The 25,104-nt window shown below is 47.3% G+C and overlaps 1 protein-coding gene across 1 annotated transcript in view; it reads left to right on the plus strand.

Annotated features, from left to right (window-relative positions):
* ZBTB49 (zinc finger and BTB domain containing 49) overlaps positions 1-15,685 on the plus strand; it is a 38,231-nt gene extending 22,546 nt beyond the window's left edge. Inside the window, exons 5-8 of the mRNA XM_003411268.4 lie at positions 2,323-2,396; positions 2,686-2,768; positions 2,857-3,018; positions 10,306-15,685. Of these exons, the coding sequence (XP_003411316.1) occupies positions 2,323-2,396; positions 2,686-2,768; positions 2,857-3,018; positions 10,306-10,982 (996 nt within the window). The 3' untranslated portion in view covers positions 10,983-15,685. The remainder of the gene's footprint in view (positions 1-2,322; positions 2,397-2,685; positions 2,769-2,856; positions 3,019-10,305) is intronic.
* The last annotated feature ends 9,419 nt before the right edge of the window (positions 15,686-25,104 follow it).

Consider the following 25,104-nt stretch of genomic DNA (forward strand, 5'->3'; position numbering starts at 1 on the left):
GGTGCCTGGCTACAACTGATGGCTGCCCTGACAGGGAACACAACAGAGAACCCCTGAGGGAGCAGGAGAGCAATGGGATGAAGACCTCAAGTTCTCGTAAAAAGACCAGACTTAATGGTCTGACTGAGACTAGAAGGACCCTGAAGGTCATGGTCCGCAGACCTTCTGCTAGCCCAAGATAGGAACAATTCCCAAAGCCAACCATTCAGACAGGGTTCGGACTGGAGTATAAGATAGAAAATGATACTGGTGAGGAGTGAGCTTCTTGGATCAACTAGACACATGAGACTATGTGGGCAGCTCCCATCTGGAGGGGAGATGAGAAGGCAGAGGGGGAACAGAAGCTGGTTGAATGGACGTGGGGAATACAGAGTGGAGAGAAGGAGCGTGCTGTCTCTTTAGGGTCAGAGCAGCTAGGAGTATATAGCAAGGTGTATAAGAGGGTATATCCGAACAGTTGGGTAGATGGTGCTATTAGAATCCTACATAACTGATCAGCTTTTCGGAGCTTTGGAAGTGGCTGATGTAAAACGGTAGTGGTATATTATCTTAGCAGCAAGAACTCAGATGAGCCTGTTTCCAGAGTGGCCCCCTGTCTCTTAGTCGTACTGAATATTCAGAGCATGCTAGGTTAGCCATTTCTGGGTTAGAAACTTCCACATCCTCAGGTCTTCTCCTTACGTCAGAGTTTTCACTCACACAAACCCAGTATTAATTTCTGGCCCAAACAAATACCTGCCATGTAACTGTGGCAAGTAACTTTTTCTATTGAATCTCCATTTTTCATCTAGAAAATAGAGATGATATTATCAACTACCCAGGGTAATCCAATAATGTGAAGGCCTAAGGGTGCATAGGCCAAATTAGAATTCCAACAAGTGTACATTGCTGTTAATATTTGTTATTCCACTGTTGTTACTAGCAGTCATTCTATAGAAAGATAGACATTTTCCAAAGTTTTGCCAAATTCTTTCTTTTTGGTTATCTGAAATAAACCTGAGTCTTTTCTACGCCATATTTATTAGAGTCTTAAAAGTGGTATCTAACTCTGTTTCCCAGAGTCTGTTAGGAATAGTATGCAGTAATGTTGTTAGTTGCCATCGAGTTGCTTCCCAGCACGGTGACCCCATGTGTCACAGGGTGGAACTGCTCCACACGGTTTTCTTGGCTGTGACGTTAACTGAAGCAAATCACCAGGCCTTTTCTTCCTCGTTGGAGTTACATTGGGGTGACTGTTTTTTAATACTTGGAAGTCTCCGCTCACGGATAGACTTCAGACTCACCTTCAAACCTATAACCATAAACTGCCTTTGCATTTTCTTTAAAATACGGTTCGCAGATTTAAAAAGCCACGTTTGTTAGTTTGCCGTTATTGTTCCTGCACCTTTTCTGGCTTGTCCCTGTGCGTACTGCCTGTACCTTACTACCCGTGGCCTGTATTCGTTCATTTCAGGGTTTTTTGTTTGCTTTTTGCAACCCAGACCCCCAAACCCATTGCCATTGAGTAGATTCCGACTTACAGTGACCCTACAGGACAGAGAAGAACTGCCCCGTAAGGTTTCCAAGGTTGTAAATCTTTATGAAAGCAGACTGCCACATCTCTCTCCAGTGGTGCACCTGGTGGGTTTGAACCGCTGACCTTTTGGTAAACAGGGAAGCACTTAACCACTGTGCCACCAGGGCTCCTTTTTTTTTTTTTTTTTGCAATGGAACGCTGTAAAAAATTAAATGAGGGAAATGGCAGATAGAGACAACTAAGTTACAGCAACGGCAGACTGTTTCCAAATCCCAACCGGAAACATTAGCAAGTAGCTCTTTAAACGTCTGAGACATTTGCGGTTCCGATTTCACTGTACTTTAAGCAATTTAATATTGATTTCCTATTGATTAAAAAAAAAAAAAAATAGTACGTGAAAACCTGTTAAAGAAATACAAGAGAAAAGCTACATTGCGGTCCATCTAAAATGCAGGCTTAGCGACCACCCGAGCAGCCTCCACGGTGCTCTGGGACCCGTCTGAGAGGAGGCGCCACAAAAGCGCACGCAGAGCCATTCCCGAGATGAGGCATGCCTGGGGCTCGGGAGGACTTTGGCTCAGGGATACAGAATTTAAACGCATCACCTGTCCGGCAGGTTGCTGGGCAGCTGCCACCACCAGGAGTAGAATTTGGCCCTTGCACATGGCTTCACAGAAATTGTGCTTATCTGGCCTGGAACCTGGAGAGATCTGTCAGTTTTCCTTTTAAACGTATAAAACCTTAAAAAAAAAAAACAAACAAAAAACTTCCATTATTGTGTGTTTTTTCCTTTCTTCTTTCTGCAGGCAGGTAATTTGCAGACTCACTTACGGCGGCATTCTGGTGAAAAACCGTACATCTGCGAGGTCTGTGGAAAGAGGTCAGTGCTAGGCTGCTGTTACGTAAGAGTCTACTGTCTGGGAAACCCCGTTCCCTGCAGCTGTGGCTCCCACACATGCGACGTAAGGGCTTACTCTACCCCTGAGGAACGCAGGTAAACGCAAACCCTCTGGCTGGCTTCTCGTGACACACATGAGAATAATCAAAAAGTGCAGAGAGGTTAATCACAAGGAGAAAACCTAGGACAGGAGCCTTAGGAAGGAAGCGGGATTTCACTTGGAACCGTGATGTCCCAAGGCTCTGGGTTGAATTTTCTCGTTGCGTTGCAGGTTCGCCGCCTCTGGGGATGTCCAGCGTCACATCATCATCCATTCGGGAGAAAAGCCACACCTGTGTGACATCTGCGGCCGAGGTATCGCTGAGTCTTTGCTTTTCTGCTTGAAGATGACAGATCAAATGTCCTCCGCCCTTCACCTTCACGCCTGTTCTGGTCTCTCCAGGGTTTAGTAATTTCAGTAACCTGAAGGAGCACAAGAAGACGCACACAGCTGACAAAGTCTTCACCTGCGACGAGTGTGGGAAGTCGTTCAACATGCAGAGAAAGCTGGTGAAGCACCGGATTCGGCACACGGGGGAGCGGCCCTACAGCTGCTCGGCCTGTGGTGAGTGGCCTGACCCAGGGGTCAGACAGCCCTCCCCATGACATGGGAGGGTGCTGGCCTTCTTCCCCTCTTCATCCTCGGCTGGTTTTGTCTCTCAGTAGGCAGCCAAAGCCGCCTCAGAGGTAAAATAGCAGTAATGATAGTTCTTTAATATCTCACGTGGCCTGCTTTCCTTCATTCAGACATTCATGAGCCAGGCATTCACTGAGCATCTCTGAGGTACAAGGACTGTCCTAGACACTCAGGATACAGAGATGGCTCAGACGGAGGCCCTGCAGTCAGGTGCTCACAGCCTGGATGGGCAGCATGGGCAGTGACCAGTGTGGGCGTCATGCACGTGGCGCCCAAGCAGCAGGTACGGCCCGTTCTAGAGTGCAGCTTCATGTGAGAGCACGAGGCTGGAGCTGGGACGGGCGGTGGCAGGTTGGTTTGTCCTGCTAGAGAATTAGGAACAGGTATTAGGTCAAGAGTTGGGGTTTATTGAGATCATTTATTTATAAAGCAAAGGTCATTTTCTCGGCATTTGAGGCTTCATTATGAGCGAGCATCATTGAAGTCATCAAGAACGGCGAGCAGAAAGCCAGCAGCCCTCTGCTTCAGGGTGCATACTGCACGGGGGGGAACAGAGACTCAGGCCAAGTAACCTGTAACCTGTGGTCACACTGTCAGAGCCAGGGTTCAGACACACTTTGCCTCCAGTGAGCTGGGGTGTGTGCCTGTTTGTGTGAGCTGGGGCATGTGTGTGTGTATGTGACCTGCGGTGTCCATGTGCATGTGTGTGTGTGTGCCTGCTTACACACACACAGCAAGTGCTGGACAGCACCGGCTGCGTTATGGGGTGAAAGAATGAGCTGAGATTTTCAGGATGACCTGCTTAGAGCGAATGGGAGCGCTCAGAGTCCGGCTGTGGGAAGCCTGGAGTTAGAGCAGGTTTCATTGCGGCTCATTCTCATCGTAACTGGGATCTCGAAGAGGGTGGGACTTCTGGGATGGAGCCAGGAGGCAGCTTTGTGTCTCCCCATCTAAACTGCGTACAGTTCTCCTGGATAAAACTTTAGGCAGCTCCTTGGCTATTCTGAGTCCCTGGGTGGTGCAAACGGTTAACATACCTGGCTGCTCACCCAAAGGTTGGCAGTTCAAGTCCACTCAGAGGCACCTTGGAAGAAAGGCCTGGGGATCTACATCCAAAAGATCAGCCACTGAAAACCCTGTGGAGCACAGGTCTACCCTGACACACGTGGATCCTCCAGGTTTTCCTCTCCTCTTTTCTGTCTTTTTGTTTTACTTTTTAAGAGCTTTTCTCAACTACATCTCTTAACACTTCTACTGAATATTTAATTTCTCCCATAATGATGTTATGTCCAAGAGCTGTTTCTTCTCTGAGTGTTTCTGCCCGATAACATTGTTTTCTTATTTCATGTATACAGTTCTTTTCGTTGCCCTATAGCCATTGTTTTTCTTATGTTCCCTGCATTAAAATTTTTTTTTTATCCTAGCATCTTTCTTAGCAGAGACTTTCCTGATGGCCTCTAATAATAACTGGCCTTAGGTCTTCACACCTGTGTTCTAAATGGGCACAGAAATGACCACTGGACACTGTGTGGGCGTGGCCACTGGAGGACTTCACGCAGGCACCCGTGTTGTGAGGCAGCCCCAGCAGTCAGTCTCTTGGCATTTTCCAGAGGCAAGCCTTACCCTTTCCTGCCTTTGCAGTATACATCTGGGTGAGAGGATTTGGGGAGCCAAGCCAGGGAACGGGTCTGAGGAGGGCCCAGGACTCAGCACATAGGCTGCAGCTTAAGCCCTGGTCTCAGAATGGCGTCGGGTCCCTGCCTCCGCTGGGTCCCTGCCTCTGGAGCTCTCTGTCCCAGAGAGTGGGAGCAGGCCAGCCACCTGGGGTGATGCTGAGGGCTGGAATTCCAACCCCTCTGCTTCATGAGCCACTTTGAGTCCTGCAGTGGCTTTGGGTTTCAGCTTAACCTGCCCTTCTAGGCTATTTGCCACTACACCCACCACTGTCATCTTCCAGACTTTGGTTGACGTTATGTGTGTGCCGTTAGTCTTTTCCTGCTACCCTTGTATTTCTGGGATTATGTACACCTACTCATCACTATGGACTAGCCCGTTATCCAGCGTTTTCCGTTTATGACAATAGTAAAAAATCTGGTATCTGACTATTTTGCACATTGACAACATACATCTGGCAGTAACAAACGCCCAGGTGCGAGGAGAGAGTAACACTGGATGTGATGGTTAAGGTTATGTGTCAACTTGTCTGGGCCATGATTCGCAGTGTTTTGGCAGTTATGTAGTAATGTAATTTGGCAGTTATGTAATGATGTAGTCATCCTCCATTTTGTGATCCGATGTCATCACTTTCAAGTAATGCTGTTTTTCTCATAACAACCTGGTCTTTGGAACCTAACCATGTCGATAAGTAAGGAGTGGTGTATTCTGTGTTTCTTTAATAGGGTTTGGGAAGGATCAGAGGTAATGAGTATGCACAGGCAGCCGGACTGACCAGAAGTTGTCCTCATCTGTCTGTTTTTAGTTCTTTTGTTTCTTCTTTCGTTGACGTGCACCAGATGCCACATGTGATTCCCCGTATCATCTCCTTCATGTGGGCATACCCCTTTCCATCGCTCGCTTCTTTGGCCTAGGAATCCAAAGGAAGTCTAACAAGTTCTTGTTAGAATTTATGTGTAAAATAAAATAAGTTCCTCAAGATGATTGGGGGAAACAACTCTGTTCTTTTTAGATGCCATCAAGTTGGTTCCAACTCATAGGACCCTGTGTACAACAGAACAAAACACTGCCCAGTCCTGTGCTGTCCTCACAATTGTTCTTACGCTTGAGCCCATCATTCTATCCACTGTGTGAATCCATCTCATTCAGGGTCTTCCTCTTGTTTTGCCGACCCTCTACTCTGTCAAGCGTGTTGTCCTTCTCCAGGGACTGGTCCTTCCTCATAACATGTCCAAAGCATGTGAGATGTAGTCTTGCCATCCTTGCTTCTAAGGAGCATTTTGACTGTACTTCTTCCAAGACAGACTCGTTCCTTCTTCTGGCAGTCCAGAGTATATTGAAAATCCTTCTCCAACACCATAATTCAAAGGCATCAATTCTTCTTCATTCTTCCTTATTCATTGTCCAGCTTTGCATGCATATGAGGAGATTGAAACCACCATGGCCTGGGTCAAGCCCACCTTAGTCCTTAAAGTGACATCTTTGCTTTTTAACACTTTAGTCTTTTGCAGCAGATTTGCCCAATGCAATACATCATTGTTGGGTTTCCTGACTGCTGCTTCCCTGTACATTGATCGTGGATCCAAGTAAAATGAAATCCTTGACAACTTCAGTCTTTTCTCCTTTTATCATGATGTTGCTTATTGGTCCAGTTGTGAGGATTTTTGTTTTCTTTATGTTGAGGTGTAATCCGTATTGAAGGCTGTGGTCTTTGATCTTCATCAGTAAGTGTGTCAAGTCCTCTTCACTTTCAGCAAGCAAGGTTGTGTCATTTGCATGGCGCAGGTTGTTAATGAGTCTTCCTCCAATCCTGATGCCCCAGTCTTCTTCATATAGTCCAGCTTCTTGGATTGTTTGCTCAGCATACAGACTGAATAAATACAGTGAAAAGATACAACCTTGACACATACCTTTCCTGACTTTAAACCATGCAGCATCGCCTTGTTCTATTGAAAACGACTGCCTCTTGGTCTATGTACAGGTTCCTTATGAGCACAGTTAACTGTTCCGAAATTCCCATTCTTTGCAACGTGATCCATAATTGGTTATGATCCACATAGTTGGATGCATTCGTGTAGTCCATAAAACACAGGTAAACATCTTTCTGGTATTCTCTGCTTTCAGCATCTGACATCAGCAGTGATATCCCTGGTTACACACCTTCTTCTGAATCCGGCCTGAATTTCTGGCACTTCTCTGGCGATGTACTGCTGCAACCTCTTTTGAATGATCTTCAGCAAAGTCTTGCTTGTTTGTGATGTTAATGATATTGTTCAATAATTTCTGTGTTCTGTTGGATCATCTTTTTTGGAATGGGCACAAATATGGATCTCTTCCTTGTTGGGAAAGACAACACTACTACGACTAAAATTTATACGTATTAAGACCAAAAATCCAAACTTGTTGCCGTCAAGTCGATTCTGGCTCATGGCCACCCCATATGACAGAGCAGAGCTATAATCTTTATGGGAGCAGATCTCCAGGCCTTTCTTCCATAGAGCTGCTGGGTGAATTTGAATCAGCAGGCTTTTCCTTAGTAGTTGTGGTGCAGTGAATTGCTTTAATACGGCCTTTCTAGTCATGGACATGTAACTCCCACAAAATGATTGAGACTATGCAGATAAGGTGCTTGTGACCCACCAAGGGGATTGGACAGTTTTACTAGTGCAAGAAGGTACATAAAATCCTTGCAGGGGGGAGGAGATGAGAGCCATGTACATAAAGTACCTGGAACCGTTGTAGGAGATTGGTTAGTTTCACCATCCTGCTAGGCTTAAAGGGAGCCAATCCCAGAGGTTGGAGGGGGACCTCCCTACCATCAAGAAGAGCCAGGAGCAGTGTATGCCCTTTGGACCTGGGGTCCTTGCACTGAGAACGTCCTAGACCCAGGAGACAGGGAGAGCTGTAACACCTGAGACAGCAGGAGATGGCGAGAAGCAGTGGCAAGCGCGGCAGAGTCCAGTGGCACAGAAACAACAGCAGAACCAGGAGACTGGCACAAGACAGTGTGGTGGGCTTCCTGGCCCATGGAGTAATGCAGCTATAGCGGGCTTGTCGACCTATGGAGTGAGAGAGCCGAGCACCTTCAGGCAGGAAGCTTGCTGGTGGAGTGGGGTGCCTCTGGACATTTAATGGCGGAGCTGAACAGCTTTTTAACACTTGCCCAAGAGCGAGGGCCCAGGCTGAGAAGGAGGGCCTGGTGGCAGCAGCTAAGGAAAAGCTGTCCTGATCGAAGAACTATATCCTGAGCTGTTCCTGTTACTTCCAAGTTGAGTCTGATCCTGGATTGTAACCTGTTACTTCCCTAATAAGCCTCATAATGGTGAGTATGGTCTGTGAATTCTGTGGGGCCATTGCAATGAATTATTGAACACAGCAGAGAAGTAGAGTGTCGTGGGAGGGATGGCTGGTGTCAGCTGATAAAAAGGTTGGTGTGTGGAGCTATGTCAGACCCCACAGGACTCAGCTGTGGGCCGATGTCGAAGCAAATTCTCTTTCCTCACCTGAAGTTAGACGAGGTCGGATGCCGCCATATTTTTACAGTAGTTGAGCACAAATCATTTGCACCACCAGGGCTGCTTTTTTATATAGTAGGGACCCTAAAAATGGTCATCCCTGTGCCCAGTAATTCCACTGTTGAAAATGTATCTTAAAGAAAGAACAAAGAAGAAGATGGAAGCCCTGTGCCCAGAGAGGCCCACCGAGCATCCTCCACGGTAGCGAGCGGGTGGAAGCAGCCCGAGTGTCTCTGCAGAGGAGTGGCGCTGAAGCTCCTAATCCATAAAATACCCCATTCTGGAGAAAACAGACACTCTAAAGACGACACAGCAAGGTGTAAAAATGGTTTTACTGTGATGTTAAGCAAAGAGAACCTAGGTGGTGTAGGTAAAACACAGGTGTGACTACTCAAAGATAAAGATTACTGTGGTATTTTGTTTTGGTATTTTTTTGTTTGTTTTATGGAAAAAAGCACCCCAAATTTAATGCATGGACATTGACATCTTGGTTGATTGTTCAAAGGCATTTTTAAAAAATTTTTTATTGTGTATTAAGTGAAAGTTTACAAATCAAGTCTCTTATATAAAAATTTATATACACCTTGCTATGCACTCCTAGTTGCTCTCCTCGTAATGAGACAGCACGCTCCTTCACTCCACCCTGTATTTCTGTGTCCATTCAGCCCCTTTCTATCCCGCTCTGCCCTCTCATCTCCCCTGCAGACAGAACCTGCCCACATAGTCTCATGTGTCTACTTGAGCCAAGTAGCTCACTCTCCACCAGTATCATTTTCTGCCTTACAGTCCAGTCTAATCCTTGTCTGAAGAGTTGGCTTTGGGAATGGTTCCTGTCCTGGGCCAACAGAAGGTCTGGGGCCCGTGACCTCCAGGGTCCTCCTAGTCTCAGTCAGACCATTAAGTCTGGTCTTTTTATGAGGATTTGAGGTCTGTGTCCCACTGCTCTCCTGCTCCTTCAGGGATTCTCTGTTGTGTTCCCTGTCAGAGCAGTCATGGGTTATAGCCGGGCACGATCTAGTTCTTCTGGTTTCAGGCTGATGTAGTCTCTGATTTATGTGGCCCTTTCTGTCTCTTGGGCTCATAATTCAAAGGCATTAAAAAAAAAAAAAGTCTACCTGTTGTTTGATGAGGGCTGGGTAGCTGTGAGTTCAAATACAGTGACGTAGATCAGAGAGAGTCCCTGCCTGGGTAAGTGCAGAGAGTTAATGCGCTTGGCTGCTAACTGAAAGGTTTATGGTTCTAGTCCATCCAGAGGTGCCTCAGAAGAAAGGCCTGGCAATGTACGTCTAAAAAATCAGGGATTGAAAGCCCTGTGGAGCCCAGTTGTGCTCTGACACGTGGGGTCGCCCTGAGTCAGAGCCGGCTCTGCAGCAGTAGGATATTCAGTGGGTAAGCAGGAAGTTGTAAATACACACCCCCGTAAACTGTCACCCATTTATTCCCAGGTGGGCTTGTGTAAACATTACCTCTGTCCAGTTATTTGTTGGCTTTTGTCTGTTCATCTTCTTAGCTGTTCTAATCATGGGCCGGATCCCTTACCTCTGGCGCTTACACAGAACCCAGAGAAGTGTGTGTAACATTGGGTTAGAAGCTGAATATTAAATGCCTGTAGGGAAGCTGCTTCTAAATTACAGGCTGGTCTCGTTGCATTTAAGGAGACTTGGAATGAGACTGGCTGGAGAGCCATGTTTCCCAGCATGGGACCCCGGGGACAGGTACGCTGGCTTCCTAGGGCGCCCCGTGCAGTGGACAGGGCGGGAGACTAGCCCTGCGACGCCCGAGGCCTGAAGGCTGCGCTGGGGCGTAGGGGGTCGCGTCTGCCACTGGGGAAGCCCCCCCACCCCCCGCCCGGAAGAACCGAAGCGTCTCTGAAGCGGCCGGTGGCGTCAGAGGACCGTGCACCCTGGCGGCAGCGTTCAGCTCTGCTGCCGTGAAATCAGACTCGTTTCATTTTTTTAGAAGGCGGGAGGGGAGGGCGTCCATTCAGAATGCCCATTTCTAAAAACAGCCTATTTCCTTTTGGCAGGAAAATGTTTCGGGGGATCCGGGGACCTCCGCAGGCACGTGCGCACGCACACGGGGGAGAAGCCGTACACCTGCGACATCTGTCACAAGTGCTTCACGCGCTCGGCTGTGCTGCGGCGCCACAGGAAGATGCATGGCAAGGCCGACACGGACAGCCGGGGCGCCGGCGAGGGGCTCGGCCACACCGGCGAGGCCCCCGACCCGGAGAGGTCGCAGAGCTCCGACTCCTTCCCCCAGGACGTGTCCGTGACTTTGATGCCAGTGTCCGTGAAGCTCCCCGTCCACCCAGCGGAAAATTCTGCCACAGAATTCGATAGCCGCTGTGCAGGCCCCTATTGTAAGCTGCGGTCCATGATTCAGTCTCAGGCCGTCAACGACCAGGAGAAACTGAGCTTGGACCCGGTTAAACTCGCCAAGCCCCCGATGCAGCCGACAGCGCACCCGGCGTATGCCTACGCGGACGTGGAGGCCCCGGCGGCCGACGAGCCGCTGCCGGCCGACAGCATGTCCATCATCCGCTCGTCCCTGGCAGCCCTGGACAATCACTGCGGTGATGCTCTAGGTGGCCGTGCACCTTCCACAGCTTACAGGAACTCAGAGGGGCAGTTTTTCTCCAGCATGACTCTCTGGGGTCTAGCGATGAAGACACTGCAGAATGAAAGCGAGCTGGACCAGTGATGGTCTAAGCCAGTGGTGGTGCAAGCCAGGGGTGGGCTTTGTCAGGGGTGGTCTACACCAGTGGTGGTATGCGCCAGGGGTGGTATGTGCCAGGTGTGGTCTTCAGCAGGGTTGGTCTGCTCCAGGGCAGGTCTTCGCCAGTGGTGGTCTATGCCAGCAGTGGTCTGCACCAGTGGCAGCCTACTCCAGGGTAGGTCTATGCCAGCGGTGGTCTGCACCAGCGTGTCTCCCCAGGAGAGTCGCTCCAAGTCTGGCGGACTGGTACCAGGGCTGCAGAGGTGAACCATTTTCCTCATGCCTGGTCCATGCTAACCAGCCAGAGAGTATTTGGATCATTTCCCTCCTGATGGTGGCTGGCAGTTGGAAGCAGCTTGAGCTCAGGGTTTGGCACAAAGGCCTGCTGGCTCACCCTTGAGGCAGCCATGGGAGCGGAGGGCTTGAACCACAGATGCCAAAGGCTTGAGAAAGTCTCCCCCTAAGTGTAGCTAGCACAATAGAGGGCATACTCTGTGTCAACTACTGTACATTTTGGTCCTGTTAAAGAGAAAACTATATATAATACAAATATTATTTTTACAAAATTGAAATGTAGCATTTTGTATTTTTAAATATTTACACAGAGGTTCTATTTGTATATGAAACTCAGACTATAATTTAATTTGAATAAATGAAACTTGCCTTTCTATATAATACTGTTTGTTTCCGCCAGCATTTTTATTAATACAATCTGCCCTCCGTATCTATGTGTTCCGCATCTGCCAATTCATTGAACCATGGATCGAAAATATTTGGGAAAAAGCCCTTTTTTTCTTGTCATTATTCCCTAAGCAATACCGTATAACAACTGTTTACATAGCATGTACGTTGTATTAGGTATTCTGAGTAATCTCGAGATGATTTAAAGCATACTACACCGTTACATAAGGGACTCGAGCACCCTCGGATTTTGATATAGGGGTGGTGTGTCCTGGAACCACGCCCCCACAGGTACTGAGGGATGCCTGTATAAAGACCAAACCGAACCAGTTGCCCTCGAGTCCATTCTGACTCATGGTGACCCCATGTGTGTCAAAGTAGAACTGTGCTCCACAGGGTTTTCAATGGCTGGTTTTTGGGAAATGGATTGCCAGGCATTTCTTCCAAGGCACCTCTGGGTGGATGCGAACCTCCAGCCTTCCAGTTATCAGGCAAATGCATTTACTGCCCCCACCCAAGGACTCCAGTCTAAAGACCATAGTGATATAAAGTAGGTATCAGCGTGGACTCACTTGTGAGCTTAAGTCCTAGGCTTAACTATTCTCCCATCTTGGTTCACTAGACTTTGGAGGCAGTCAGAATAGAGAGTGCATCCTGGCTGCTGCTTACTGATGAAGTCATGGGCAGCCTACTCACCCTCACCAAGTTCTTTCTGGACTTTCTCTTCTGTACTATGAGATAAATGTCTTCCCACACACTTACAAGACTTACGGGACACAACCATATACTTGAAAATACCTAACCCAAACCAAAGATGCAAGGGAAAGATTAATCCAAAGGACTAATGGGCCACAACTACCACAGCCTCCACCAGACTGAGTCCAGCACAACAAGATGGTGCCCGACTACCAACACCGACTGCTCTGACACGGACCACAACAGAGGGTCCTGCACAGAGCTGGAGGAAAATGTAGAACAAAATTCTAACTCACAAAAAAAGACCAGACTTACTGTCTGACAGAGAATGGAGAAACCCGAGAGTATGGCCCCTGGACACCTTTTTAACTCAGTACTGGAGTCACTCCTGAGATTCACCCTTCAGCCAAAGATTAGATAGGTCCACAAAACAAAACAAGACTAAATGGGCACACCAGCTCAGGGGCAGAGATGAGAAGGCAGGAGGGGACAGGAAAGATGGTAACAGGGAAGCCAAGGTCAAGAGGGGGAGAGTGTTGACATGTCGCCGGATTGTTAACCAACGTCATAAAACAATATGTGTATTACTTGTTTAATGAGAAACTAATTTGCTCTGTAAACCATCTAAAGTACAAAAAGAAAAAAAAAAAAAATCCCTGGGCCAGGGGCGGTGCTTGACAGGGTTTCCTGGTATCTGTTTCCTTCAACTTCTCAGCAGACTCAATGGCTTCTGAGACATGGTGTTCACAGCACTGCCGCTAGAACATCACAGTGCGATAATGTACGGGAGAATATTGTCACCTAGGCACAAACGACATGCATTGTTTACCTGTATAACTGCTTGCACAAAGGACTAGATTGAAACCACCCCAAATACTCTTATTCTCAGCTATAACTCAGAGAAGCTCTCTACTCAGGGAGAGAAACGTGGGCAGGTGAGGATTTTCATAGAAAAGCAGCTTGCTTGCAGAGTAGAATATCAGCTTTGGAGTCAATTCAGGTTCAAGTCCTTGTTTTCCCAACCATTCACCACGTTGCAGCCCTGCAAGACTGGCTTATTGTAAGGTGCTGTCGAGTTGGTTACAACTCATAGCAGCCCTGTGTTCAACAGAATGAAACACCGCCTGGTCCTGCGCCATCCTCACAATGATTGTTATGCTTGAGCCCATTGTTGCAGCCACCGTGTCAATCCATCTCATCAAGGGTCTTCCTCTTTTTTGCTGACCCTTTACAAAGCATGGAAACCCTGGTGGTGTAGTGGTTAAGTGTTACGGCTGCTAACCAAAGAGTCGGCAGTTTGAATCCACCAGGCACTCCTTGGAAACTCTATGGGGCAGTTCTACTCTGTCCTATAGGGTCTCTATGCGTCGGAATCGACTCGAGAGCACTGGATTTGGTTTTTTGGTCTACGAAGCATGATGTCCTTCTCCAGGGACTTGTCCCTCCCGAAAACATGTCGAATGTACGTCAGACGAAGTCTCGCCTTCCTAGCTTCTAAGGAGCATTTCTGGCTGCACTACTTCCAAGACAGATTGTTCTTTTGGCAGTCCATGGTATAGTCAATATTCTTCGCCAACACCATAATTCAAAGACATCAGTTTTTCTTCAGTTTTCTTTATTCATTGTCCAGCTTTCACATGCATATGAGGTAATTGAAAATACCATGGCTTGGGTCAGGCCCACCTTAGTCCTTAAAGTGACATCTCTGCTCTTTAACACTTTAAAGAAGTCTTTGCAGCAGATTTGCCCAGTGCAATGTCATTTGATTTTTTGACTGCTACTTCCACGGGCTTTGATTGCGGATCCAAGTAAAATGAAATCCTTGACAACTTCAATCTTTGTTCATCATGATGTTGCTCATTGGTCCAGTTGTGAGGATTTATGTTTTTTTTTATGTTGAGGTGTAATCCGTACTGAAGGCTGTGGTCTTTGATCTTCATCAGTAAGTGTTTCAAGTCCTCTTCACTTTCAGCAGGCAAGGTTGTGTCATCTACATAACACAGGTTGTAAATGAGTCTTCCTCCAATCCTGAGGCCGTGTTCTTAATATTGTCCAGCTTCTCAGATTATTTGCTCAGCATACAGATTGAATAAGTATGGTGAAAGGATACAATTCTGATGCACACCTTTCCTGACATTAAGCCATGCAGTATCCCCTTGTTCTCTTCAAACCACTGCCTCTTGGTCTAAGTACAGGTTCTTCATAAGCACAATTAAGTGTTCTGGAATTACCATTCTTTGCAAAGTTATCCATAATTTGTTATGATCCACACAGTTGAATGCCTTTGCATAGTCTATAAAACACAGGTAAACAAGTGAGCTGGAAGCGCTCACTCATCTATGCCAAGAAATTTGGAAGAAAGCTACCGGGCCAAGGGACTGGAAGAGATTCATATTTGTACCCATTCCAAAGCAAGGTGGTCTAACAGCATGTGGAAATTATAGAAGAATATCATTAATATCACACACAAGTAAAATTTTGCTGAAGATCATTCAAAAGCAGCTGTAGCAGTACATCGACAGGTAACTGCCGGAAATTCAAGCCAGATTCAGAAGAGGACGTGGAATGAGGGATATCATTGCTGATGTCAGATGGATCCTGGCTGAGAGCAGAGAATACCAGAAGGATGTTTACCTGTGTTTTATTGACTATGCAAAAGCGTCGACTCTATGGATCATAGCAAATTATGGATAATGTTGTGAAGAATGGGAATTCCAGAACACTTAATTGTGCTCATGGGGAACCTTTACATGGATCAGGAGGCAGTTGGAACAGAACAAGGGGATACCGCATGGTTTAAAATCAGGAAAGGCGTGCATCAGAGATGTGTTCTTTAACCACATTTAATCTATATGCTGAGCGAATAATCCAAGAAGCTGGACTATATGAAGAAGAACGGGGCATCAGGATTGGAGGAAGACTCATTTACAACCTGTGTTATGCAGATGACACAACCTTGCTTGCTGAAAGTGAAGAGGACTTGAAGCATTTATTGATGAAGATCAAAGACCACAGCCTTCAGTATGGATTACACCTTAACGTATAGAAAACAAAAATCCTCACAACTGGACCAATAAGCCATATCATGACAAATGGAGAAAAGATTGAAGTTGTCAAGGATTTCATTTTACTTGGATCCGCAATCAGCATCCATGGAACAGCAGTCAAGAAATCAAATGATGCACACACACACACAAAAAGACGCATTTCATTGGGCAAATCTGCTGCAAAAGACTTCTTTAAAGTGCTGAAAAGCAAAGATGTCACTTTAAGGACTAAGGTGGGCCTGACCGAAGCCATGGTGTTTTCAGTCACCTCGTATGCATGCGAGAGCTGGACAGTGAATAAAGAAGACCGAAGAAGAGCTGATGCCTTTGAATTACGGTGTCAGTGAGGAATATTGAATATACCATGGACTGCCAGAAGAATGGACAAATCTGATTTGGAAAAAATACAGCAAGAAGGCTCCTTGGAAGCAAGGATGGTGAGACTGTCACACATACTTTGGACATGTTATCAGGAGGGATCAGTCCCTGGAGAAGAACATCATGGCTGTTACAGCAGAGGGTCAGCAAAAAAGAGGAAAACCCTCAGTGAGATGGGCTGACACAGTGGCTGCAACAATGGGCTCAAGCATAACAACGATTGTGAGGATGGCACAGGACCAGGCAGTGTTTTGTTCTGTTGTGCATAGGGTCGCTATGAGTTAGAACCGACTTGATGGCACCTAACAACAACATCACTGTCCTAAGAAAGGAGGGGACTTGCCCAGTGATGATAACAGCAAAGACCCATCACACTTGTTAGGCTTTACAAGTCTCAAGTCATTTAAACTTCATAACAGCCCTGTGAGGTAGATCCTGCTATTATTCCCATTTATCACTGATGTCTAGTTGTTTCCAATTCATGCTGCCCCCATGTGTTAGAGAGCAGAACTGCTCCACAGAGCTTTCTTCACTGTAATCTTTACGGAAGCAGATCGCCAGCCCTTTCTTTCTTGGTGCCGCTAGATGGGTTCCCATTGCCAACCTTTAGGTTAGTAGTCAAGCGCAAACCGTTTGCACCACACAGAGACCTGATATTTCCATTTACAGATGAGGAAAATAAACTCCCTGAGAGGCCAACTAACTTGCCCAATACCACACAGCCAGTAGGTGGCAGACTTGTGTCTCAGGGTGACTTGGTGGCGGAGCCCAGAACCAGGATTAGCCCTGGCCCATACAGACGGCAAGTCTCGCCTGCCAGATTGTTGGGTGGGTTTTCAGAGAACAACCTCCTGCTATGATATACACAGGAAAATTATAACTTGAGCCTCTGTGCGGGCTTATTACACCTTTCCCCTTCGATTTAACAACTTGTTTTTCTTAATTTCCATAAGTAATACTACATGGACAACAGAAAAAATTCAGAAAACACAGATAGGTCAAAAGGACAAATAATTTCATCACCCAGAGATGATGATTTTGATTACAATCGATATGATTCTGGTATTCCTACTATGAACAGCACCGGTACCGTTACCGCACTCCAGCGTGGACACCCTGCCTATGTTACCTCATGAAATCCTTTTGGCTCTCCGGTGAGTTAGTGCACTGTTTACATCTGGGCTTCTTCCCTTCCACACATTTTCCTCTGCAATCAGATACAAATAAAGTAAGACTCAAAAGTTTTTTAAATGGCTCATACCGTACATTAAAAAAAAAAAAAAAAAAAGCCCTTGCTGTCGAGTCAGTGAGACCCCATGTATGACAGAGTAGACCTGCTCCATAGGTTTTTCCTGGCTGTGATCCTTATGGAAGTGGGTTCGAACCTCCAACCATTATGTTAGCAGCTGATTGCAAACTGCCTTTGCTGCTTGGGTTCCTGATACTGTACACGCATAAAAACCCTGTTGCCGTCAAGTCGATTCCGACTCATAGTGGCCGTATAGGACAGAGTACAACTGCCTCGTAGGGTTTCCAAGGAGCAGCTAGTAGATTCAAACTGCCAACCTTTGGTTAGCAGCCAAGCTCTGAACCGCTGCGCCACCAGGGCTGCATACATACTGCTCTCTAACTTGCTTTTTTCACATAGCAACTTATCGTAAACATTGTTCCATGTCCAAAAACTACAGGCTGACATCACCACTCTGAATCCCTGTGTCATGGTCCCATCAGCTCAAGAGTGTTTGTTAAGGGCCCAGCACAGTTTGGGATGTATAGCAGGTGCTCAGTAAACATCCGGAGCTCTGAGTTGGGAATGGCTCTACGGCAACGGTATGATACAGGACATGTTTCAGCAGAGCTTCTAGACTACGACAGACTAGGAAGAAAGGCCTGGTAATCTACTTACGAAAATGAGCGAATGAAAACCCTATGGATCACAACAGTTCAATCCCCAGCCAGGGGATGGCGCGGGACCGGACGGCGTTTTGTTCCATTGTACGTGTGGTCTCCCGGTCTCCGTGAGCCTGGGGCGGACTCAGCAGGGGTTAAGGACAACGTAGGCCCTGCGGGCTGTTTTCTGTCAGGTTTTCTTCCAGTCACCAGATGGCAGTGTAAGCATACACAGCAGGCAGCGATCGCGGACTAGGCTGCCCCACAGTCTGGCCGGCCTTGGCCACGCAGCGTTTCCGCAGCGCTCTGCAGCTCACTGAGCAAGTTCACGTACTGTCGCCTCACTCGAGCCCCGCCAGGATCCTGTTGATCAGGTGGTGGTTGTGGTTAGCTGGCATGGAGTCGGCCCCTGCGGCCCCCACGGTGAGCGGTTCCATGGCGCCATTTTCCTTTTCTCCAGTTTACAAAAGATGGAGGAATGCGGCCTGGAGAGGGAAGCACCTTTCCCCTCTATTGTCTAACCTCGCTGAGTGCTCATGGTGTCCCAGACTCCAGAGCCCGCGCTGGGGATGTCCCAGCTAGCGACGCGGCCCAGGCCCCTCACACCTCTGCAGAGGAGAGCCCTGTCCAGCTGTGACTGGGTAAGGCAACAGCCAGCCTCGGTGCAGCCCAGGATTTTAGGGCAGTGAAACTAATCTGCAGAACACTGTCGTGGTGGGCACGTGACCCTATGTATTTGTCAAAACCCACAGGACCTGCAGCACAGAGTGTAAATGGCCCTAATGTCAACGGTGGTCTTTGTTGTTGCTAGCTGCCATTGAGCCTGCTCTGGGTCATGGTGTCACCACGTACAGGATGAAATGTTGCCTGATCCTGTGCCGCCATCTTGATCATTGGTATGCTTGAGTCCCTTGCTGCACCTACTGTGTCAATCCATCTCATTGAGGGTTTCCCTCATTTTTGCTGGCCCTCTACTAGGAGCACTGGTGGCGCAGTGGTTAAGAACTTGGCTGCTAACCGAAAGGTTGGCAGTTTGAATCCACCAGCTACTCCTTGGAAACCCTATGCTACAGCTGCTAACCAAAAAGGTCGGCAGTTCGAATTTACCAGGCGCTCCTTGGAAACTCCATGGGGCAGTTCTACTCTGTCCTGTAAGGTCACTATGAGTTGGAATTGACTTGATAGCAATGGGTTTAGTTTGGTTTTTTTTTTTTTTTTTTTTGGTTTTACTAATGATGATGTCCTTTTCCTGAGGATGTGTCCAAAGTAAGCAAGCCGAAGTATCTCCATTCTCACTTCTGGGCTTCTGAGAAGCATTCTGGCTGCACTTCCTTCAAGACTAATTTGTTTGTTCTTCTGGCCAACCAAACCAAAACAGTTGCTATCAAGTTGATTCTGAGTCATAGTGACCCTATAGGACAGAGTAGAACTGACTCAGGGTTTCCAAGGCTGTAATCTTTACAGGAGCAGATTACCATGTCTTTTCTCCCACGGAGCAGCTGGTGGGTTCTGACAACCTTTCAGTTAGCAGCCAAGTGCTTAACCACTGTACTACCAGGGCTCCTTGTTCTTCTGGCAGTCATGGTGTATTCAGTATGCTTCCCCAACACCACAATTCAAATGCATCAATACTTCTTCTGTCTTCCTTTTTCACTGTCCAACTTTTGCATACGTATACAACAATTGGAAACCCTGGTGGCGTGGTGGTTAAGTGCTAGGCTGCTAACCACAAGGTTGGCAGTTCAAAGCCGCCAGGCACTCCTTGGAAACTCTATGGGGCAGTTCTACTCTGTTGCATAGGGTCGCTATGAGTCAGGATCGACTCGACAGCACTGGGTGGATTATACAACAATTAAAAATACCATGGCTTGGGTCAGGCACATCATAGCCCTCAAGGTGACATCTTTGCTTTTCAACACTTTAAAGAGGTCTTTTGCCGCAGATTAACCCAGTGCAATGCATCGTTTGACTGCTTCACCACTGCTTCCATGGGCATTGATGATAGATCCAAGTAGAAGGAAATCCTTGACAACTTCAGTAGTGGACTGGAGACTAAGTTTCCCTCAAGCGCTGTGGTTTTAAGATTTTAGGATCCTTTTTCAGTGTCTGGTGTTGGTTTTCATTCCAGAGAAACAGCAGATGGGGAATCCCCGGGCCGTGGACTCTGGCCAAGCCACAGGGCAGGCCCAGCCAGGTGCTGGTGGAAAGGCACCCTGTCTCCCCAGCTCCTGGTACAGAGACCATCCCAGGGCATTGGCCGTTGTGTTATATATATGTATATATATATATATTTTTTTTTTCTTCTTTTTTTAACATTTGTGGCTGACAAGATCTGCAACAAAGGAGGAATGGAAACCACTTAAGTGCTCTGAATCCACCTGCTGCTGTAAGACTGTCGGGTGGTTTGTGTTCCCCTGCTTAGCCGGTTGCTGTCGAGTGGATTCCAACTCACTGCGACCCCATGTGTTTCAGGGTAGAACTGCTCCATAGGGTTTCAATGGCTGTGACCTTTCAGAATTGGATTGCCAGGGCTTTCTTCTGAGGTACCTCTAGGTGGGCTTGAACCACCAGCCTTTCAGTTAGCAGCCAAGCATTTAACCATTTGCTCCACTTTTGTAATCTTTGGAAAAGCACGTGATCTGTAAAACCACAGGGTTAGAACGTCTCAGATGTTTCCAATTCATTCCACGCCCACGCAGGACCTGGCTCCTGGCCTGCCTGCTCACTGACCCCCATGTTTCCTCACCAAGCTCCCACTGATTTCAGGATCCTTCTCAGCACTGGGCCCCAGGCAGACATTTCCAACCAACCAAACTGCCCCAAAGAGGAAGATCTTTTACATTCAAGAGTGAATGTTCTTTGGAATATTCCTTAGTCATAAGGAGAAATGAAGTCCTGATACCTGCTACGACATGGATGAAACCCCAGAAACGTTATGCTGAATGTGATAAGTCGGGTACAAAAAAGACAAACATTGTATAATCTCACATGAACTATCTAGAATAGGCAAAGTTACAGAGACCAAAGACAATTAGTGGCTAACGGGTAGGAGGGAGCGGGGAAGGAAGGGCCATTGCTTAAGGAGGCCCCGGGTGGTGAAGTTAAGTGCTTGACTACTAACCGAAAGGTTGGCAGTTCAAACCCATCCAGAGGTGCCTCAGAAGACAGCCCTGGTGATCTGCTTCCGAAATGTCACAGCCTTGAAAACCCTTTGGACTACAGTTTGACTCTGATGCGCATGGGTCGCCCTGAGTCAGAATTGATGGATGACTTCAACAGCAGGGGGTGGGGGGGGTGCTGGGAGGGAGGGAGAGCCATTGCCTCAGGGGCACTTAGCTTCTGTTATGGGTGAAGGAGAATGTGGAAACAGTGGCGATGGCTACACTACACAATAAAACGTGATTAATTCACTGAATTATATACGGAAAAGGTGTTGAATGGATGAATGTTTTGTTATATATATTTTTACCATATTATATATATTAAAAAAAGAGTGAATGTTCTAGAATTTTATCATTTCTGTTATGTGCTTCCAGATCTCGTTTCTTATACCCTTTATGTGTCTGACGTGTCTCTGAGTTGGCTGTGTGTGTCTGTCCCTCACTTGGTGTGGGCTCCTCAGAATGGGATGTGGGGGAGCACTCTTACCACTGTACCACTCACTTGCTCGCTCACACCATCACTCTCTCTCTCTGTCCCTCACTCGCTCACTTGCTCACTTACTCTTTCCCTCACTCATTAACTCTCTTCCTCCCTCATTCACTCATTCCCTGTCTCACTTGCTCCCTACCTCACTCCCTCACCCAGTCCCTCACTCCCTCTATCACTAACTCCCTGCTCACACACTTATGCCCTCCCATACTCCCTCCCTCCCTCACACACTCTCTCCCTCACTAACTCCCCCCTCACACAATCACTTACTCCCTCCCACACTCCCTCCCTCCCTCACACACTCCCTCCCTCACCAACTCCCTCCTCACAATCACTTACTCCCTCCCATACTCCCTCCCTCCCTCACCAACTCCCTCCTCACACAATCACTTACTCCCTCCCTCCCTCACCAACTCCCTCCTCACACAATCACTTACTCCCTCCCATACTCCCTCCCTCCCTCACTAACTCCCTCCTCACACAATCACTTACTCCCTCCCACACTCCCTCCCTCCCTCACACACTCCCTCCCTCACCAACTCCCTCCTCACACAATCACTTACTCCCTCCCATACTCCCTCCCTCCCTCACCAACTCCCTCCTCACACAATCACTTACTCCCTCCCATACTCCCTCCCTCCCTCACACACTCCCTCCCTCCCTCACACACTCCCTCCCTCACCAACTCCCTCCTCACACAATCACTTACTCCCTCCCATACTCCCTCCCTCCCTCACCAACTCCCTCCTCACACACTTACTCCCTCCCACACTCCCTCCTTCTCTCACACACTCCTTTCCTCACGAACTCCCTCTTTACACAATCACTTACTCTCTCCCACACTCCCTCCCTCCCTCATACATTCCCTTCCTCACACACTCCCTCACTGTCTGACACCATGATGCACACCAGGCCTGAGCCTGGGGCAGAAGTCCCTCTGAGAAGGAAGACCCCTTCCTCCCTCACAGTGACACAATGAGTGTCTTCACCTTCTCATCCCTCCAAGCTCCCCTCCCACATCCCCTAGGGCTTGGTGTGCAGTAAGTGCTCAGAAATATGATTGATTTTGTCAATTAAAAAACATTCTGACTTAGGTACAGAGGGACTTTATTAGAGAGAACTATTGCAATTTTTATTGCAATAGGGGAAGCCCTGGTAGAATAGTGGTTAAGTGCTAGGGCTACTAACCAAAAGGTCGGCAGTTCAAATCCACCAGGCACTTCTTGGAAACACGATGGGACAGTTCTACCCTGTTCTATAGGGTCACTATGAGTCCGAATCAACTCAATGGCAATGGTTTTTTTTTTTTTTCACCACAACAGGGGGAGGACTAGTTAGTAGGGGGAGTTTATCATGCTGGCGAGGGTGACTATGGCAACAGCAGACACAGACTATTTGCTGGGGGGGCTACTGCCATAGAGAGAGGGGTGACCGCCACCACAGGGAGAGGGGTGACTGCCACAGTAGGGAAAGGGGTGACTGCCACAGTAGCGAGAGGGTCTATGGCCATAGCGAGAGGGGGCTACTGCAATATGGAGGGGTGGCTATCGCAGTAGGGGGAACTATCCAGCCATAAGATCTGCAAGCATCCCAAAGGTCAGGCGGGAAAGAGCTTTCCTGTTACAGGTGGGTGTGAACAAGGCCAGAAAGAAGAGCTCGGTGTGTGGGGTGGGCTGAATGGGGTGGAGGTGACGAGACTGGATAGCAGATCAGAGAAGGGTTTTCCCTGAGGTCAGCCTGTTCTTGGGAGGGGCCTTTAAGGACAGTTGAATACTGGCTGAGCGTGAGGATGAGTCAAAGCCCAGGACAGAAGCTAAACTAATGTTTGGACTTGTAAGAGGTGCTGATGTTTTATTTCAATGGATCTTTGCAGACAGTTTGGCTCATCTTTTATATGAGAAAGGATGGGAATTTGAAGGGTCTGGTCTGGCCTTGGAGCCCTGGTGGCGCAGTGGTTAAGAGCTACTGCAAGCTACAGCTGCTAACCAAAAGGCCAGCAGTTCGAATCCACCAAGCACTCCTTGGAAGCCCTATGGGGCAGTTCTTCTCTGTCCTATAGGGTCACTATGTCTGACCCAGAGACACCCACCTTGCTGCAAAAGGTCATTGCAAAGATGTACATCGCCCACCCCCCACCCCCTCCTGCCCTTCCCTGGGGTTTTCATGCCTTCTTCCCCTCTGGTGGTTCCCAATACTGCTTGTCTCTAGAAGACCCCTGCTGGGGGGAGACAGTCCTTTGCATTCTGCTGTCGATGCCTCCGCCCCAATAAATAGCCTGTTATGCAGCACGGGTGTCTTGGGGTCATATCTTCTTTAATCAGCCTCGAACTCGCTCAAACGCAGTATACAGGGTCAGGAACAAAAGCGAGGACCAGACAATCCCCAGGATGAAATGCCGCTTGGCAACAAACATGGACGTGTTTCCAACCCAACAAACCGACACAGGACACCATTTCTCAGCTTTCAAATTAGCATAAGTTAAAAAACATAAAGGTCTCACCGTCAGTGCTGGAAACAGCATGTTGAAACAGTGAATTTCATACATTGCTTGTGGCCTCTTCCGGCAAGTAATTTGATCAGGTTTCCCAGGAGCTGCCAAGAGGTTCATATCCTTTGATTCAGGGCATTCCACTTCTAAAAATCTCTCTGAAGGAAGTAATCAGAGTCGTGGTCAAAATTTCCTTACAAGGATGTTGTTATAACATTTGTAAAAATAGTGGCAAAAATAAATTAGAAATAGCTTAAATGCCTAGCCAGAGTGGTTGATTAAATCAACAATGACTTCTTAGCTGGATAGGAAGATGTCTATAAAGGGTTTGTACTGAGAAGAATGCTTGTGCTAAGAGAAAAAGGGTACCAGGTTGTGTAGCAAGCAGGAGCAGAAATATGCTCAAAGTTGTGCAGATTAAAAAGGTTTGAGATACAGGTGGTAATGAACTTGATACAGAGGCAGGGGCACTACATCTTCCCTGAAGGGAGGAAAAAAGAAACGATTATGGTTGCAGAGAAAAAGGAACCTTCATCCACTGCTGGTGGGAATGTGAAATGGAGCAGCCACCACATGAAAACAATATGGTGGTTCCTCAAAAAGTTGGATATAGAGCTATCATGTGACCCAGCATTCCACTCCTAGATACATACCCAAGAGACTGGAAAGTAACAATGCGCACAAACACATGTACACCAATGTTCATTGCAGCACTACTCATAATTGCGACAAGATGGAAACCACAGAAATGTCCAACGATGAAATGTGGTACCTATATATGATGGAATACTACTCAGCCATAAAGAGAGATTTAAAGTCCTGAAGCATGCCACAACATGGAAGAACCCTGAAAACATTATGCTGAGTGAAATAAATTAGTCAAAAAAGATAAATACTATATGATCTCACTTTATAGAAAATAAAGCAAATATATGCCCATTGCTATCAAGTCAATTTCCCAGAAAGATGTTTACCTGTGTATTATTGGCTATGCAAAGGCATTTGACTGTGTGGATCATAACAAATTATGGATAACATTGCAAAGAATGGCAATTCCAGAACACTTAACTGTGCTCATGATACATAGGCCAAGAGGCAGTCTTTCAAACAGAATAAGGGGCTACTTACTGTGTGGTAGTGTTTTCAATTGCCTTATGTGCATGTGAAAGCTGGAGGACGAATAAGGAAGATGAAAGAAGACTTGACACCTTTGAATTGTGGTGTTGGAGAAGTCAGGAAAGGTGTGTGTCAGGGATGTATCTTTTCACCATACCTA

The sequence above is a fragment of the Loxodonta africana genome, chromosome 5 (assembly GCF_030014295.1).
Source record: "Loxodonta africana isolate mLoxAfr1 chromosome 5, mLoxAfr1.hap2, whole genome shotgun sequence".
NCBI lineage: Eukaryota > Metazoa > Chordata > Mammalia > Proboscidea > Elephantidae > Loxodonta > Loxodonta africana.